The sequence below is a fragment of the Pteronotus mesoamericanus genome, unplaced genomic scaffold, assembly GCF_021234165.1.
Source record: "Pteronotus mesoamericanus isolate MK-2021 breed Mesoamerican mustached bat unplaced genomic scaffold, CSHL_Meso_final scaffold_409, whole genome shotgun sequence".
Taxonomy (NCBI): domain Eukaryota; kingdom Metazoa; phylum Chordata; class Mammalia; order Chiroptera; family Mormoopidae; genus Pteronotus; species Pteronotus mesoamericanus.
This window is the reverse complement of record NW_026555316.1, coordinates 514,236-528,107: the sequence shown is the minus strand read 5'-3', so window position 1 is coordinate 528,107 and position 13,872 is coordinate 514,236. Positions and strand designations below refer to the sequence as shown.

Genomic DNA, 13,872 nt, shown 5'->3' with positions numbered 1-13,872 from the left:
CCAAACACGCCCACGTGACCGCCCGCCGGCGGCGGCCCCTCCCTCCCTCTCCGCGCGCGTCAGCACCGCCCTCCCCGCCGCGGCGGCCGCTTCCGCCCTCGAAACGCACGGGAGTGCGTCAGGCGACGTTTTACTTAAAAGGGGAAAAGAGGGGACGCCGAGAAGCTTCCGGAAAAGTCTCGACTGAAACTCGCTGTGTCATGACCCTCCCACCTCCTTCCGCCGCTTTTTAATTACGCCAGTTCTCCCAGAGAGCTGATTGGACAAACCCTGCCCGCCCGCGCGATGACGCGACGTAAACTCCGTCTCCCATTGGGGGCGGTGATAAGGAGGAGCCTAAGGGCGAGCTGCGCGTCCCTTAGCTAAAAATAAAATCAGGCTGCAACCGCGGGGTTGTGCGCCAGTGAGGTTTGAGCTTTGAGCGTAGCAGGGCCGCGGTGTGCTGGGGGTGGGGCTGGGAGAAGCTAGATTCTCAATGATTGGTGAGAACATAGTAAGGGGCGGGGGAAGCTGTGGAAGGCGCGGTCATTGGCGAAATGAGGAGAGGTGGGTGGACTGGCTCCCCCTGAGCCCTTAAAAGGCGCGAGAGGAAAGCCTCGTGGTTACCCGCTGGCCTTTGGGTTTCCTGGGTTTTCGTTTTTTTAGCTCCTTTGCTGCAATGACGTTAGTAAATCTGGGTTTGAGGATGTAGTTGGCGATTAAACGTCATCCGCAGTGAAGAACCATGGGAAGAATGGACTATCTGTTAATTCAGAATGTTTTTCATTTCATTCAAAAAGTATGCGCCTCTTCAGTTCTGCTCCCAACTCTGGGACAGGCGATCCCCGCACACCTCCCAGGCCAACACATCTTTAATTTGAACAGTAGCGTGGCTAACTCGGCACACAAAGTTAAACACCAGCCGTTGTTGCCCGAGACCACTCGAGAACCAGGGATTTGAGTCCACTGGGCTGGCACTCCCGTATGGGCTGACCTCTCCAGACACCGCCGTTTCCCCCAAGAGGCGCACCGACTGCCCCGTTCTCCTGGTGCCGGTGAAGAGCCGTTAGGGTGGCACCAATGCCGAAGGCAGGAAGGGACGCCAGCCCGGGAGGCCTCGGTCAGGGCAAAGGCAGGCCTGAGACGTGAGGACACGATGGGGACATTTCCAGCCAGGGAGACGGACTTCCATCATGGGGGACACTCTGCCCTTGGTGGTTGCTGAAAAAGCAGCTACCCCGTCAGGCCTGCGAATGCCCCTGTTGTCATCGGGCTGATGGACAGGGTTGACCGGCTGAGCGGGACAGCCGCTGCCTGGTCCTGGCCCTTTGCTGAATTTTCCCAGTGATCAGAGAAAAAGAAGCCTTGACAAGGGTGACAGGGTTGGACCCCTGGGTATGGAAAATTAGAGGAAAGCGTCCCATCAAGATGCCTTGCTGAGTTAGAACCCTGACGTTGAGGCAGGATCCTGTCACGTAATTCTCGAGAGAGGACCTGATTGCTTTACTAATTACCATCATCTCTCCCCCACCCTAAATCCTCGCCTGAAGATATGTCGATTGATTTCAGAGAGAGGGGAAGGGTGCGGGGGAGAGCATCATCGATCGGTGGCCTCCCTTACGCACCCCCCACCAGGGACTGAACCCGCAACCTTTTAGCAGCGTTCAAGGGACAACAATCCAACCATCTGAGCCACCTGGCCAGGGCACCATCACCTCTCAAGTGAGGAGCTCATGCTACTCCTGTTGGTCAGCCAGGTAAGTCCCCACTGGTCTACACCGCCGGCCTTAGTGGGTAAGGCAGTTAATGGCAGTTATATGAAGCTTGAACTGTCCACCCTCATGGTATCGTTACTTTCTGTGAGCTTTAACAAATCCAGTGACGTCTGATTTCTAGTTCCAACATATACATTTTTTTAAATTCCCAGGGGTATTATTCAGAACTTTTTTTTTAATCACTGGGTTAGACTAAGAAAGAGAAGAAGGAAAGCCACTGCTCTGCTTGTTTTTCGTGAAAGGACATTTGTGAAATTATTTTACCTTTTTATGTGAGAGAGAGCAGACTCAATGAAAGGAGACAGGAAGACACTTCATGTTTAAAATATGTGATGAAGGAAGACTGGAAAAGAACGAGGCTCCTCTTAACCTTGGCACGAGCCAGCTCAGACCGATCTATTACGCGTAACAAAAGGGTATTGTTCAAATCAAAGGATGCAGGTTGGGGAACTGTGCCAAGGTCACTGCATTGTGAGCTTGCTGGAATCAAGGGGACAGGCCCTGCCTCTTGTGGGTGGGGCATGGTTTTCTCATGGGGGCCTTAGGAGCCTGCCCTCAGTATCCTAGCATGAGGAAAGCAAGTCCCCAACTTACTGTGGGGCGACAGAAAGTCCTCTTCTCTCTGAAGCCAGGGATCAGTCTGGCCTGAACCCTGAGGTATGGAGAGGCGTGGAGGGCTCCCAGCAGAGGGAGGTGGAGTAAGCCGGCCCCAAGCGCACAGATGTAAGCCACGCCGAGGGCAGAAGTCAGCTCGGCTCGGAGCTCTCAGGGCAGGTCTGGGCCTACGCAGTAGCTGTAAATTGCTCTTAACTGTGAGGGTTGGAATGTCCCCTAACAATTGAAGTATTGTCCTGCTCAGAAGGTGATCGTACTTGGAAACAGGGCTGTTGCAGAGGTAATTGGTTATACTGGAGTAGACTGGGCCCTGATCCAATATGCCTGGTGTCCTCTTAGGAAAAGAAGAAGGGACTCAGGCACACGCAGACCCAGAGGGGAGCTAAGAGGCAAGCCACATGATGACAGAGGCAGAGATTGGAGTGATGCTGCCACAAGCCAAGGCTGCCCGGGGTCCCCAGGAGCTGGAGAGCACAAGGAAGGATTCTCTTCCAGAGACTTCCGAGGGAGCACGGCCCTGCTGACACCCTGATTTTGGACTTCTGGCCTCTGGAACTGACACAATAAGTTTTTATTGTTTGAAATCTATGGAGGTTGTGGTATTTTGTCACAGCAGCCCTAAAAACCTAATATATCAACTATAAAACCATGAGTAAAGTTTCACTAAAAGGATAAATCCAGAACTGTGAGACAATACATTTGTGTTGTTTTTTAGTTTGTGGTATGTTGTTACAGCAACCCTATGTATCAACTATAAAATCACCAATAAAGTTTCCTTTAAAGTATAAATGTAGATTCTGCTGGGCTGTGGACGACATTGGCCTTCTCCCCAAGCCCCGAAGCCCGAGTGCACCTGACAGGTGCTCTCACCTGCAGGGGGCTGGAGCGGAACCCCTGTTCCTAAGAGCCAGTGGGACACAAATGGGGGACACTCACGAAGAGCCAGCTAATTCCTTGCAATAAAACAGGCGATGGCCTGAGCCTATGAGGCTTGGATTGCATATGGCCTTCAGATGTGCCTTAGATGTGGCATTTAGTCAGTGTTCTTAAGCCACCGAAAGATGTAATTACCATTTTAGGGACGTAGTCACTGTTGGTTTCCCCTCCCGTGTGAAGAGTTGTCTTGGTGTCGGAGTTTCTCCCATTGCTGTGCAAAGCTCCTATTTAAAAGCATTTTCACTTTAAAAATTGCAGAGCTTTGCTAGTATGTAGCGTATGGATTGACCATGGCACCCTCGTGGCCTGCATGACAGGTGGTGGCATGTCATGATTGGTCCCACAGGTGTCCTGGTGGGACTTCCACGCCAGCGAGGGCTTGGCAGCGCTGCGCTCACTGCTGAGGGCTCAGAACGTTACCGTGTGTGGCTTCTCACGTGCCTGTTTCTGAGGGGCTGCAGAATGTGTTGCTCGAGTTCTACTGAACGGGATTCGGTCTCACAGAAAGGTTGCTGGTCTTAAAAGAGCCCTTCAGAGGCGCCATGGATTCACGAGGATGAAGATGCAGCATGCGCACGCTGTTGGAAACGGCAGAGCCCCTGCCTCCCCATGTGGAACCCTGCCGGGCACGTTGACCGTGTGCGCGATCCTCAACCTTATCTGCCATGAAGATGTCCAGGGATGTTTGCAAAAAAGAAAGAATTGACGAGAGAAGCATTTATGATATGGATTCATGTCCACTATCATCAGTAAGTGTATTAGACCTGTATTTTCTGAAAACTGTTGAGCTTTGAGTTAATATTTGTATGTGGTGAAATATATGGATCAAACTTCTTTTGCGCACATGAATACAGTAAGTCCTCAGTCAATGTCATCGATAGCCTCTTGGAAACCATGACTTTAAGCAAACTGACATGTAATGAACTCAATTTTACCATAATTTATTGATATAAACAAATTAAGTTCCTACGGCACACTTCTGGTCACAAAAACATGACCCAAACAAGCACATAAAGGCCCCAAACACTTCTAATATTAAACATTAAAATAAATGTCAGCTATATGTACATTTAAGAAAGATGACGAAAAACAAGATAATTGCAGTATTTACCCAATTTTTGGTGACTCAGTGAGTGATGTTGTAGTTAGTGGCCACTTACACCCACTCAGACGAAGTCACTGGAGACACACAGTTCACCTCATTGCACATCTTTGGGGTGTGGGGGAAAACCAGTGTCCCCAAGGAAAAACCCACACAAACATGAGAAAAACGTGCCAACTGCACACGGACTGTGGCCTCGGCCAGGAACCCATTTTTTTCCCTGATCAATGTTATAAGGAAATGTTATGTGAGGACCTGCTGTATCCAATCCCTCCTGCACCTTGTGTTTTTCTGAAAAGATTCTCCTTTCTCCACTGAGTTGCCTTTGCACATTTGCCAAAATTCAGCTGCCCACGTATAGGTGGGTCTGTTTCTGGCCACTTGTCTGGTCCATGGATGTATTTGCCTGTTTTTGCAACAACAGTGTACTGTCTTGACAACTATGGTTTTATAATGAATCTTGAAATCCGATAGTTTTATCCCTCCAAACTTGTTTTTTCACAGTCGTGGCTAGTCTAAGTCCTCTACATTTTCATTCCATTGCCAGAATCTCCTTGTCACTTTCTATAAAAAAAGTCTGTTGGGATTTTGAATCTTGCAATCAGTTTTAGGAGCGTGTGTATTTTAGCAATATCGAGTCTTCTGACCCGTGAACAAGCTGTATCACTCCACTGATTTCGGTCTTTGTTAATTTCACTCAGCGATATTAGTACTTGTCAGTGTACAGGCTCTACATATCTTTTATCAAATTTACTCAAAATATTTCATAGCTGGTGCTGTTATAAATGGGATTTTAAATTTTTTAAATTTTCAATGGCTTGTTAGTATATAAAAAATAGTTGATTTGTCTTTTTTTCCCCTTTTTTCTTTTAAAATTTATTTTAGAGAGAAAGGAAGAAAGAGAAACATTGTTGTTCCATTTATGCATTCATTGGTTGATTCTTGTATGTGCCCTGACTGAAGATCGAACGCCCAACCTTAATGTATTGGGATGATGCTCTAACCAACTAAGCTATTGAGTTTATTGGGGTGACACCGGTTAACGAAATTATACAGGTTCCAGGTGCACAATTCTACAACTCATCCTCTGTGCATTGTATTTGTGTGTTTACCACCCCAAGCTGAAAAACTTTGCTAAACTCATTTATTAGTTTCCACGCGTGCACGCACACGTATTAGTGTCTATGTATTTTGGGGAGCTCATTGGCTTTACTACATATAGTTTTCATTTCTCACTTTTCATTTTGGATGACTTTGTATCGTTTTCTTGCCTTACTGCACTGTGACGCTGATCAGAAGTGCTGAGAGCAGGCATCTTGGCCTTGGCTTTGGCCTTGGCCTTGGAGGGTAAGCAGCCCAAATTTCAGCAGGACAAGACACACTTGGCTCGCACTCTCAAACGTCAGCAAGAGACACTTGTATTTTCAGTCACTGTGAAAAGAGAAACATTGACTGGCGTGACAGTTTTATTCCAGAGATGATCTGTCACCGAGGCAGTGACTTCAGATCCGAAGCGCCCCCTCCTGAAAGCGACCCCGCCTTCCCACGCCTCGCAGGGCCCCCCGGCCCCACGCTGTGCGGGCCGGGTGAGCTGGCACGCGGTGGCAGCCCAGCCTGTGGTCTTGTCCCTTTCCCTTGTCTCTTTTCCTCACCCAGAAAGGGTGATCTGGGATGGTCACCCGCCCACAGTCCACGTGCCTGACGCTCCGGAAGGCCAGAATTCAACACACCAGAACCCGGACTAAGGAAAGGTGCATCGATCGGGAAGACGCCGCCCGAGAAGGGGGAGCCCTGGTAGGTCCTCCAACCCACCTGAGCGCAGCACAGAGTTCGGGCTTCTCTTGCGCCAGGGGAAGGGAAAATGGGAGGGGCTGCTTTTGTCACACTCAAGCCCCAAGCCCAATTCCTCTAATGGTTAGCCTGTCTAAGGCAGGCGCTATTAGCCCGAGGGCCGCGGGGACAGTGCAGGACAGCGCAGGCCTGGACGAGGCCAGAGAGGAGGCGCCTCCCCGCCCTGTGCTCTTGCCGGGGCAGGGCGCTCCCTCCCGCCCTTGTGGGTCTGCGCTCTGGCCCCCGGGCCCACAGGCACCGCTCACAGGAGGGCAGCTCTCAGCGCGGCCTGGGGGTCCATGGACACCCACGTCCCCTTCTCGGACAAGGAAGTGCCCTTTGTGACAGGGCAAAGCCTTCGCCCCACGGGCCTGCCTCCCGCGTGTCCTCGTGTGACCCCTGGATCGCTCAGAGGAGGGGTTCCCTTCGAATTTGCAGCAGACGCTCCATGTCCTGACTTGACATCAGGTGAATGGGCAGCTCAGAGGGCAAAGCTGCTGCGACCAGGGCACCTCACCAGCCGCCCGTCCCACTAGGTGTCCTGGCCTTCACCACCCACTCGTCAGCCACGTGGCGCCTACCAGGTGCCAGAGACCTGCCAGGGCGGGCGTCGAGATGAACAGGATGGTGTTGCTTTCCTGGAGCTGCTCAGGGGACCATCGCGTCAACGTGACCGCGGCCCCCTCTGGCGTTTGCAGGGTGCACAGGCGTATACCCACCCCTCAGTGACGCTCAGAGTGGGGCCGTGGCCTGCAGTGACGGTTCACAGCCGCCCCCGGGGAGCACGGCAGCGCCAGGAAGCCGACCTGCTGACTCCGGCGCCACCTCTCTCCGCCCTTCGCTGGCCCGCTGTCTCCCGCCCGGGAGCGTGGGGGAGGAGGGCAAGGCATCAGGAGTTGCTGACACTGGCACGTGGGCGCGGCCGTGAGGCTGGTCCTCTGAGGTTCCGAAAGCCCCGGTCAGGGGATGGGGGTGCTGTGGGTTTTGGGGTGTGGGGCGAGCCGCACTTTTGCGGGTTCTCAGCTTCTGATCTGCGAGGCCTTCGTCGGCAGAGGCCAGCAGGGCTTCAAGCGCAGTCGAGAACTGGGGACCAGGTGTTCGCTGCCCTTCCTGCGGGAAGGGACCTCAGCATCCTTTGAGAGCTGACCGGCCATTTCACTGGGCCCTCCTGCAGGCCGGCACCTGAAGGTCAGTCACACAGCGTGTCGAGGACAGGCCGTCCCCAGGAGGGTGCGTCCGGGGTTCTGCGTGAAAGCACTTCACGCACGCTCTACCTGCGGGCTTTCCACACCAGCTCTGCGGGGATTTTATGTGAAAAACAGTTGGGGAGTGTGTTCCAGATTTATGACGGTAAAATGAGCAGAGTCTACACTTTCTGAGGATTTCCCTACGGGGAGAAATTTTCTGGGTAGAAATTTTCTCCTGAGCGCGCCATTATGCAAAGCAAAGTGCGCTCTCGGGTGAAAACACTGTGAAGGAAACTGAGGTCAGGGCGACTCTGCAATTTGCCCCTGAAGGTGTGTCCATGGTTGTTTTTCCCAGAAAGTGTTCCTGCTGAGTTTTTCTCCAAAGACAGATGGAGTCAGTCAGAGAGTAACAAATACAACAGAAATACCCTCAAGACTCGAACTGGCTTTGGGGCAGGCTTCTCAGCCGGGATGTGGTCTGGGAGCCGCTCTGTTCGGGGTGAGTTGTTTTGCAGCATCGGGGCCTCTGCCAGCCAAGATGCCAGCCCTTCTCCCCATCCCTGGGGCGACACCTGCCCCCAGGGTCAGATCTCCCCTGGTTCGGGAGCAGTTGTGTAAGAGGATGCTCATGTGAATGTTTCTCCGACAAAATGTTCTGAGCAACGTTATTAGTTCAACATGCGTTTTCCTTAAGGGATCAGCACACAACACAGTTACCACTCCTTCGTTCACGGCAGCCCTTTGAGATGCCATTGGCTTCTCCTGGGTGCGAGGGCCAGAGTCCCCGCTGGGGGCACTGCGGGCGCCAAGCGAGCGGGCCGCCCACTGGTCCTGGCGGGCATCGCAGTGATAAGGCGCATCGACACCCAAGGCCCACCCAGGGCCTCCAGGGGGCGGGCTGCTCCCTCGAACCGTTTCCGGGGGTGTCCCACCTGCGGCCCAGGGTGGCTATGAATGCAGCCCAACATGAAGCCGTCAAGTAACTTAGAACATTGAGATAGTTTTGTTTTTGTTAGCGTTTGTGTATTTAACACATGGCCCAAGACAACTTTTTTTTCTTCTAGTGGGGCCCAGAGACGCCAGAAGGTTGGACCCCCCTGGTTAGGCCTTTCCCCTTAGAAAACTTTCACCTGGACGTCCTTGGTTGCCACCTGCCTTGTCGCTAGAAGGGCGCGGAAAAGCACACTACTACCTCGGGGGGACAGATGCGAACTCAGGTGGCAACAGAGGATAAGGGGCCTTTGTTAGTGGCAGTCTAAGGACTAAGCGAGGTAGCACTTACAGGTCCACTCCAAACCCTGCTGTGCTTGGTGGGTCCACACGACGAAGGTCCACTCAGGGAGGGTCCGAGGTGTGCTGGGCGTGCGCTCGCGCCCTGTGGGAACGGAGAATGAGCACACATGTCTCTGTCAAGAGGTCCCAGACTCTCTTCTGAAGCAGCAGATACACAGCCCGTCCCTGCGCCCTGTCCCCTGGGCACACTCGTGTTGCCTCCACAGACAAGGGGCTGGCCGAGAAGACACTTTGAGTTTCAGAACCGCATGGCTTCAGCAGATCTGTAACGCTTTCCCTTTCTCCCAAGCAGTCCATCGGCCCAAGTTGCGACCACGGTCACTTCTACGGGGAAAACATGCGCGCTCACGTCTGGCCAGTTAGGATTGGAAAACGCTGATACCCGAGCACAGGAAAGTCTGCGTGGCAGCTTCAAACTAACTGTGTTCAATTTAATAATGGAGAGATGAGTTGTTGAGAAATAGAATCACTAAGGTCCCTCCCCGCCCCATAATGGAAAAAGGATATGAAAATTCACATTCTCCTTTACCTGGGGAGGAACATCTTAAGCGGGGAGCGGCATACGGAATTTTAAGTAATGTATGATGAAATACGCGGCATTTTAAAGAACGACTTTAACAAAATGGCAGATAGTAAGATTTATTTTAATTTTTCAATCTGAAAAAAACAAACCAACCCCAAAACAAAAAAAAAAAAACTATACTCGTATGTACAGTGTCAACACTTCCAGAGCGCTTACATTCAGAAACGCTGTGTTTCTCTTCGATCATATGACAATACTGTCTTTGCCACAATAGGATTTACAAAAAAATGATCCCGTCAGCAGTCACACAGACGTCATGATTTTACATTTCAATACACGAGAGAAAACAGACGTCTTCCCAGCCCTTGGCTTCCTGGGAACGGCTCCCTGTTCCCAGGCCGGCAGAGCGGGTTCGCACGCACGCGTCCAGAACTCCAGCTTGTCACACCCCACGCCAGTTCGAGAAGTCACACATCCAGACCCACACTTAAATAATGAGAAATGTGCCATTTAAACAGAACCCCGCACGGTCTGTCCGCGGGCACGGTGGCGCTCGCCCACCGAAGATGGGTGAAAAAACTGCAGGAAAGGAAAAATAAATAAAGCTCTTGTAAAGCAGTCTTGTTTACGCTACAGTTCGGAACACTTAAACATAAAACTGTCCTCAAAATTTTATAAAGCAATCATTTATAAATGATTCAGAGTACAACTGGTCGACAAATCTAACGCAAAAGAAACTGATTTGGTAAAGGTTCAAAGACTCACACGCCAGCAGTGTCGTTTCGCACACGTACACGCACACGCTCCCGCTGTCCCGAGCAGCAGTGGGGACATGTCGCCGTCCTGACATAAGGCACTAGGTCTGAATAGGCCACACGCTCGCCTTATGTCACGTTACCTGTTCCATACCAGTGAATTCTTGGAAATGAAAAATAATAAACATTTCAGGACACAGTGCACTTTAATGACGTACAGCATTTGAAATCGTTCAGACGAGGGTCTGAAGACAGCCTTAAAAACGCAAGCCTGGCTCTTCAAACACATACAATCTTTTTTTTTATGCTCAGTTTCAACATCACTGGAAAGAATACCCATCACTAAACCCTGATATACATTCTTGGCCATCTTCCTCTCTCCCGTGGTGGTCAGTGTGGATGAGGCAAAGCGCGACCCAGGATCTCCGTTCAGGTCCCACGAGGGCGCCTCTGGTCACAGTGGTCATTCCGTGTCCGGTTCCTTCTGTTTGGCACCTGGCAGGAGAGGCAAAGTTTCAAAGCGACATCAGCATCCGTAGCAGCTGTACGGGGCCCCCACCCTGAGGGACTCTGCGTACCCGGCAGAGCCTCGCTAGGAGGCAGGGGGCGCCCGGGGGCCTGAGCAGGCGGGGGCCAGGCTCCCCACCCCGCCCGCCCTCCCTGCAGCAGGTTTTTACTGTTACGTATTGTGATTCTAAATGCGCCAGGTGTAATTTGGAAAAGGGTTCTGCTGCTGAAGAAATTAAAAAGAAATGGGAGTTCTGTTTTGGTGAGGATGCAAAGTACTTCCGCCGGGCACATAAAAGTGTATAAAAAAGAAAGAGCTTTAACCATGTTTGAGGATAATGGCACACGGCAGCAGCTTGACGTGGCCAGGTGGTTTCAAAACGCGCTGCCGCTTTCTCATCACGGCGGCTTGCCTCCTGCTGTGTCTCATCGGACACTCGACCTTTGAAAGAGGTGAACAATCTACGAAAAATGAGGGGCCAGAGCACTGTGGCTGCCGCCCTCAGACCACGGACTCCTCGGTGGGACGTGCAGAAGCTCAGGTTCATTTGGAGAGTCTGAGTGAAGGGTGATGACGAACTGCTGCTACAAACTTTTTGAAAGAGAAAATACTACATGGGCTCAGTATCCTTCCTGGGGAGCCGAGTCCCCTATCCGGTGCGAAGCCTCTCCCTGTACACAACAGCGGCTGCTGTGAAGGCGCGCGCTGGTCATTCCATAAACACGTCCCCCCAGCAGTGCTTGTCCTGGATATGGGGCCTTGTCATACACAAACAGCTTTCACTCACATTTCTGGTTTCAACTCCAAGGTCCCTGAAGGGACAGAGGGCCTGGTCGGCCCGCTCAGTCTCTGGTCGAAGGAACGGAGGCCCCATGAGGCGCGCAGCTCGCCCCCGTCCCCCCTGGGGTCTGCGCCCAGGGTTCACCTGTGGTCCCGTTATTAGGGACACGGAGCGTTTTCCTAAGTACACAGCGCTATGCACGTTATAAAGGACCCTAGGTCAGCTACTCTATCTTCCTAACGTCACTTCTGTGGTGACAGCTGTACGGCAGGTCCCGCCCCGCAAAGGAGTGCTAAGGACTGAGGATTTATAAACATCAAATGTGGATGGAAATTTAAACTTGTTCAGCCCAACGTTCTCATGGTTTGTGACACGAAGGCACAGAGAAGATAAAGAACTTGACTTGTTTGCTCTGAGTTTGTGGCGCACAAAGCATCTCAGCCGCAAGGACAGGGGAGGGTCTGACTCCACGGGGACACCAGTGTGCCGTGGCCCTGGGCCGGGGGCCGGCCTGCCTGGACAGGAGGCCGCCACCCGACGTGCCGGGAGGGGCGTGCGGCTGTCTATAAACGTCGTCTCTCCCTGGGCCAGGCTGGCCCCTCAGCTGGACGCTGTCTCGGAGGGTCGTCCCCCGTCCATGTCAGGGTGTGCTCCGGGTGAGTGCTTGCCGCTGGATCGACGGAACAAAACCGTCCATTCTTCCACTCAAAGATACCTGGATTACCCTCCAGTTTTAGGTTATGACAAATGCTGAATTCATTTAGTCCTTTTAGCAACATTTCCTGATTATAAAGATGATTGTGACCTCTAATATCTGTGCTCTCACATCTGAAATTTTACAGTGACCGCGCCAGGCCCCGCTGAGGAGCCCCAGGTGCGGCTCCCTCCAGCCGGCCGTGCGTCCTTGCGCTGCGGCAGGCCCAGCCTGCTGTTCCCAGACACCGCGGGGGTGCCTGCAGGGCGGGTCTCTTCAGGTGATAGGACGACTGTGAAAACCAGTCTTAGCTGGTTTGATTTCCGAACGGAAGAAAAATCAATACTGTAGTAGATACACTTTAATGTTTAACTCCCAAGAGTTCAAAGTGCACAGCACTTAGTCTCTCGCCTTGGCCTTGGTCTGTGTGGCCAAGCTGTTTGCATTTACTGGGGGCAGGGAGGGGAGGAGGGGAAAGGCGAAGAGAGCAGGGGGCGGGGGCGGGGGGGGGGGCTGCTGGTTTTAGGACCCCTTCAGCCCGCCCACCCAGGAGGAACACCAATCCCTCCCTGCTGAGGTCCCTCCTCCCTTCCACATCTCCCCCCACTGTGGGCTCAGAGAGAATCTGGCAGAGCCGAGTTTAGCCATGATTGCTGTTTGGTAGTTAATGTAATTTCCATACCCTACTCATGGAAAAAGCTGGATTTAGGTCTCTCGTTTTACATAATCAAAACACCAGAAAGCTTTTTTTTCTTTTTTTAAGGTGTAGATGAAGGTTTCAATAGTTAGAACCCAGAGAATTTCCCTCCTGTTTTCCAGCTGGTAGTCGTAGAACTAAAGCAAAACCAAAGAGGTCTCAGCTTTTTAATGGCAAAGGTCACAATGAACCTGGCAACGAATGAAGCCTCGATTATTCGGGTACGGCCGGGCAGAGACAGGCTGTCAGCGAACTCTCCCTACACTTTCCTCTCTCACCCAAGCAGAACAGTAACACCCACAACCACAGGGAAAACGACAACGGTTTCCAGAGCCGGGCACAGAAGGCCACCCGTGCAGGACAAACAGCGGCCCGCTGTGCCCGCCCCTCGGCCTCCGGAGGGGAAGGCCCGAGGCCGGCGTCGGTACCTGGCGGGGTGAGGATCAGGGCTTGCAGGATGTCCGACAGGGAGATAATGCCCACGATACTATCGGCTTCGTTTACCACCACCAGCCGATGGACCTGCGGGCAGGAGAAAAGGAGGTCATGTGAGCAAGTTACCTACAAAGTTTCAAAATGCAAGAGAGAAAAAAACTATCTTTCATGTGCTATTCAATGCTTCCCTCCCACTCATGAAAGGCAGTAACAGAGTGCAGAACCACAGGAAGGTCTTTGGCTCCCATGTTCAAATGCAATGCTGATTTGCTTGGCTATCTTTTTATTTTATTTTATTTTTTTAAGGTTTTACTTATTTTTGAGAGAAGAGGAGGGAGAAAGAGAGAGAGAGAAACACTGATTGGTTGTCTCTCACACATGCTCCGACAGGGGTCCAAACCTGCAACCCAGGCACATACCCTGACCAGGGATTGAACCCGCAACCTTGGCTCTGCGGGGTGATGCCCAACCGATGGAGCCACACCAGTCAGGGCTCCTTGACTACTTTTAAGAAAAATTAGCCAGCCCCGTCCCACTGAGTTTTCAAATTTCAAATTTCACATACATATTAGTATGTGAAAGGCACAACTCAAAACATGAAGTACAATATAACTATATTATCTTAGTTTTTAATTTTTAGAAGTACTTTAGTTTCTAATAACTCTCAGATCCTGTTTCACATGGGACAAGTCCAAATGGGCACCGAAATGAATAGGTCACCGTCCTTAGATTGCTTTTTATTTTGTACCGTTTTTCCTGTGA

At 51.8% G+C, this 13,872-nt stretch overlaps 1 protein-coding gene across 5 annotated transcripts in view; it reads right to left on the bottom strand.

Moving 5' to 3' along the window:
• Window positions 1-9,346: 9,346 nt before the first annotated feature.
• The window catches only part of PRKAG2 (protein kinase AMP-activated non-catalytic subunit gamma 2), a 194,898-nt gene continuing 190,372 nt past the window's right edge, over window positions 9,347-13,872 (bottom strand). For all 5 annotated transcript variants that reach the window (XM_054593436.1, XM_054593437.1, XM_054593438.1 and 2 more), the window contains 2 exons: window positions 13,104-13,197; window positions 9,347-10,490 (listed from right to left, as the gene is read on the bottom strand). In XM_054593436.1, the coding sequence (XP_054449411.1) occupies window positions 10,459-10,490; window positions 13,104-13,197 (126 nt within the window). In that variant the 3' untranslated portion in view covers window positions 9,347-10,458. The remainder of the gene's footprint in view (window positions 10,491-13,103; window positions 13,198-13,872) is intronic.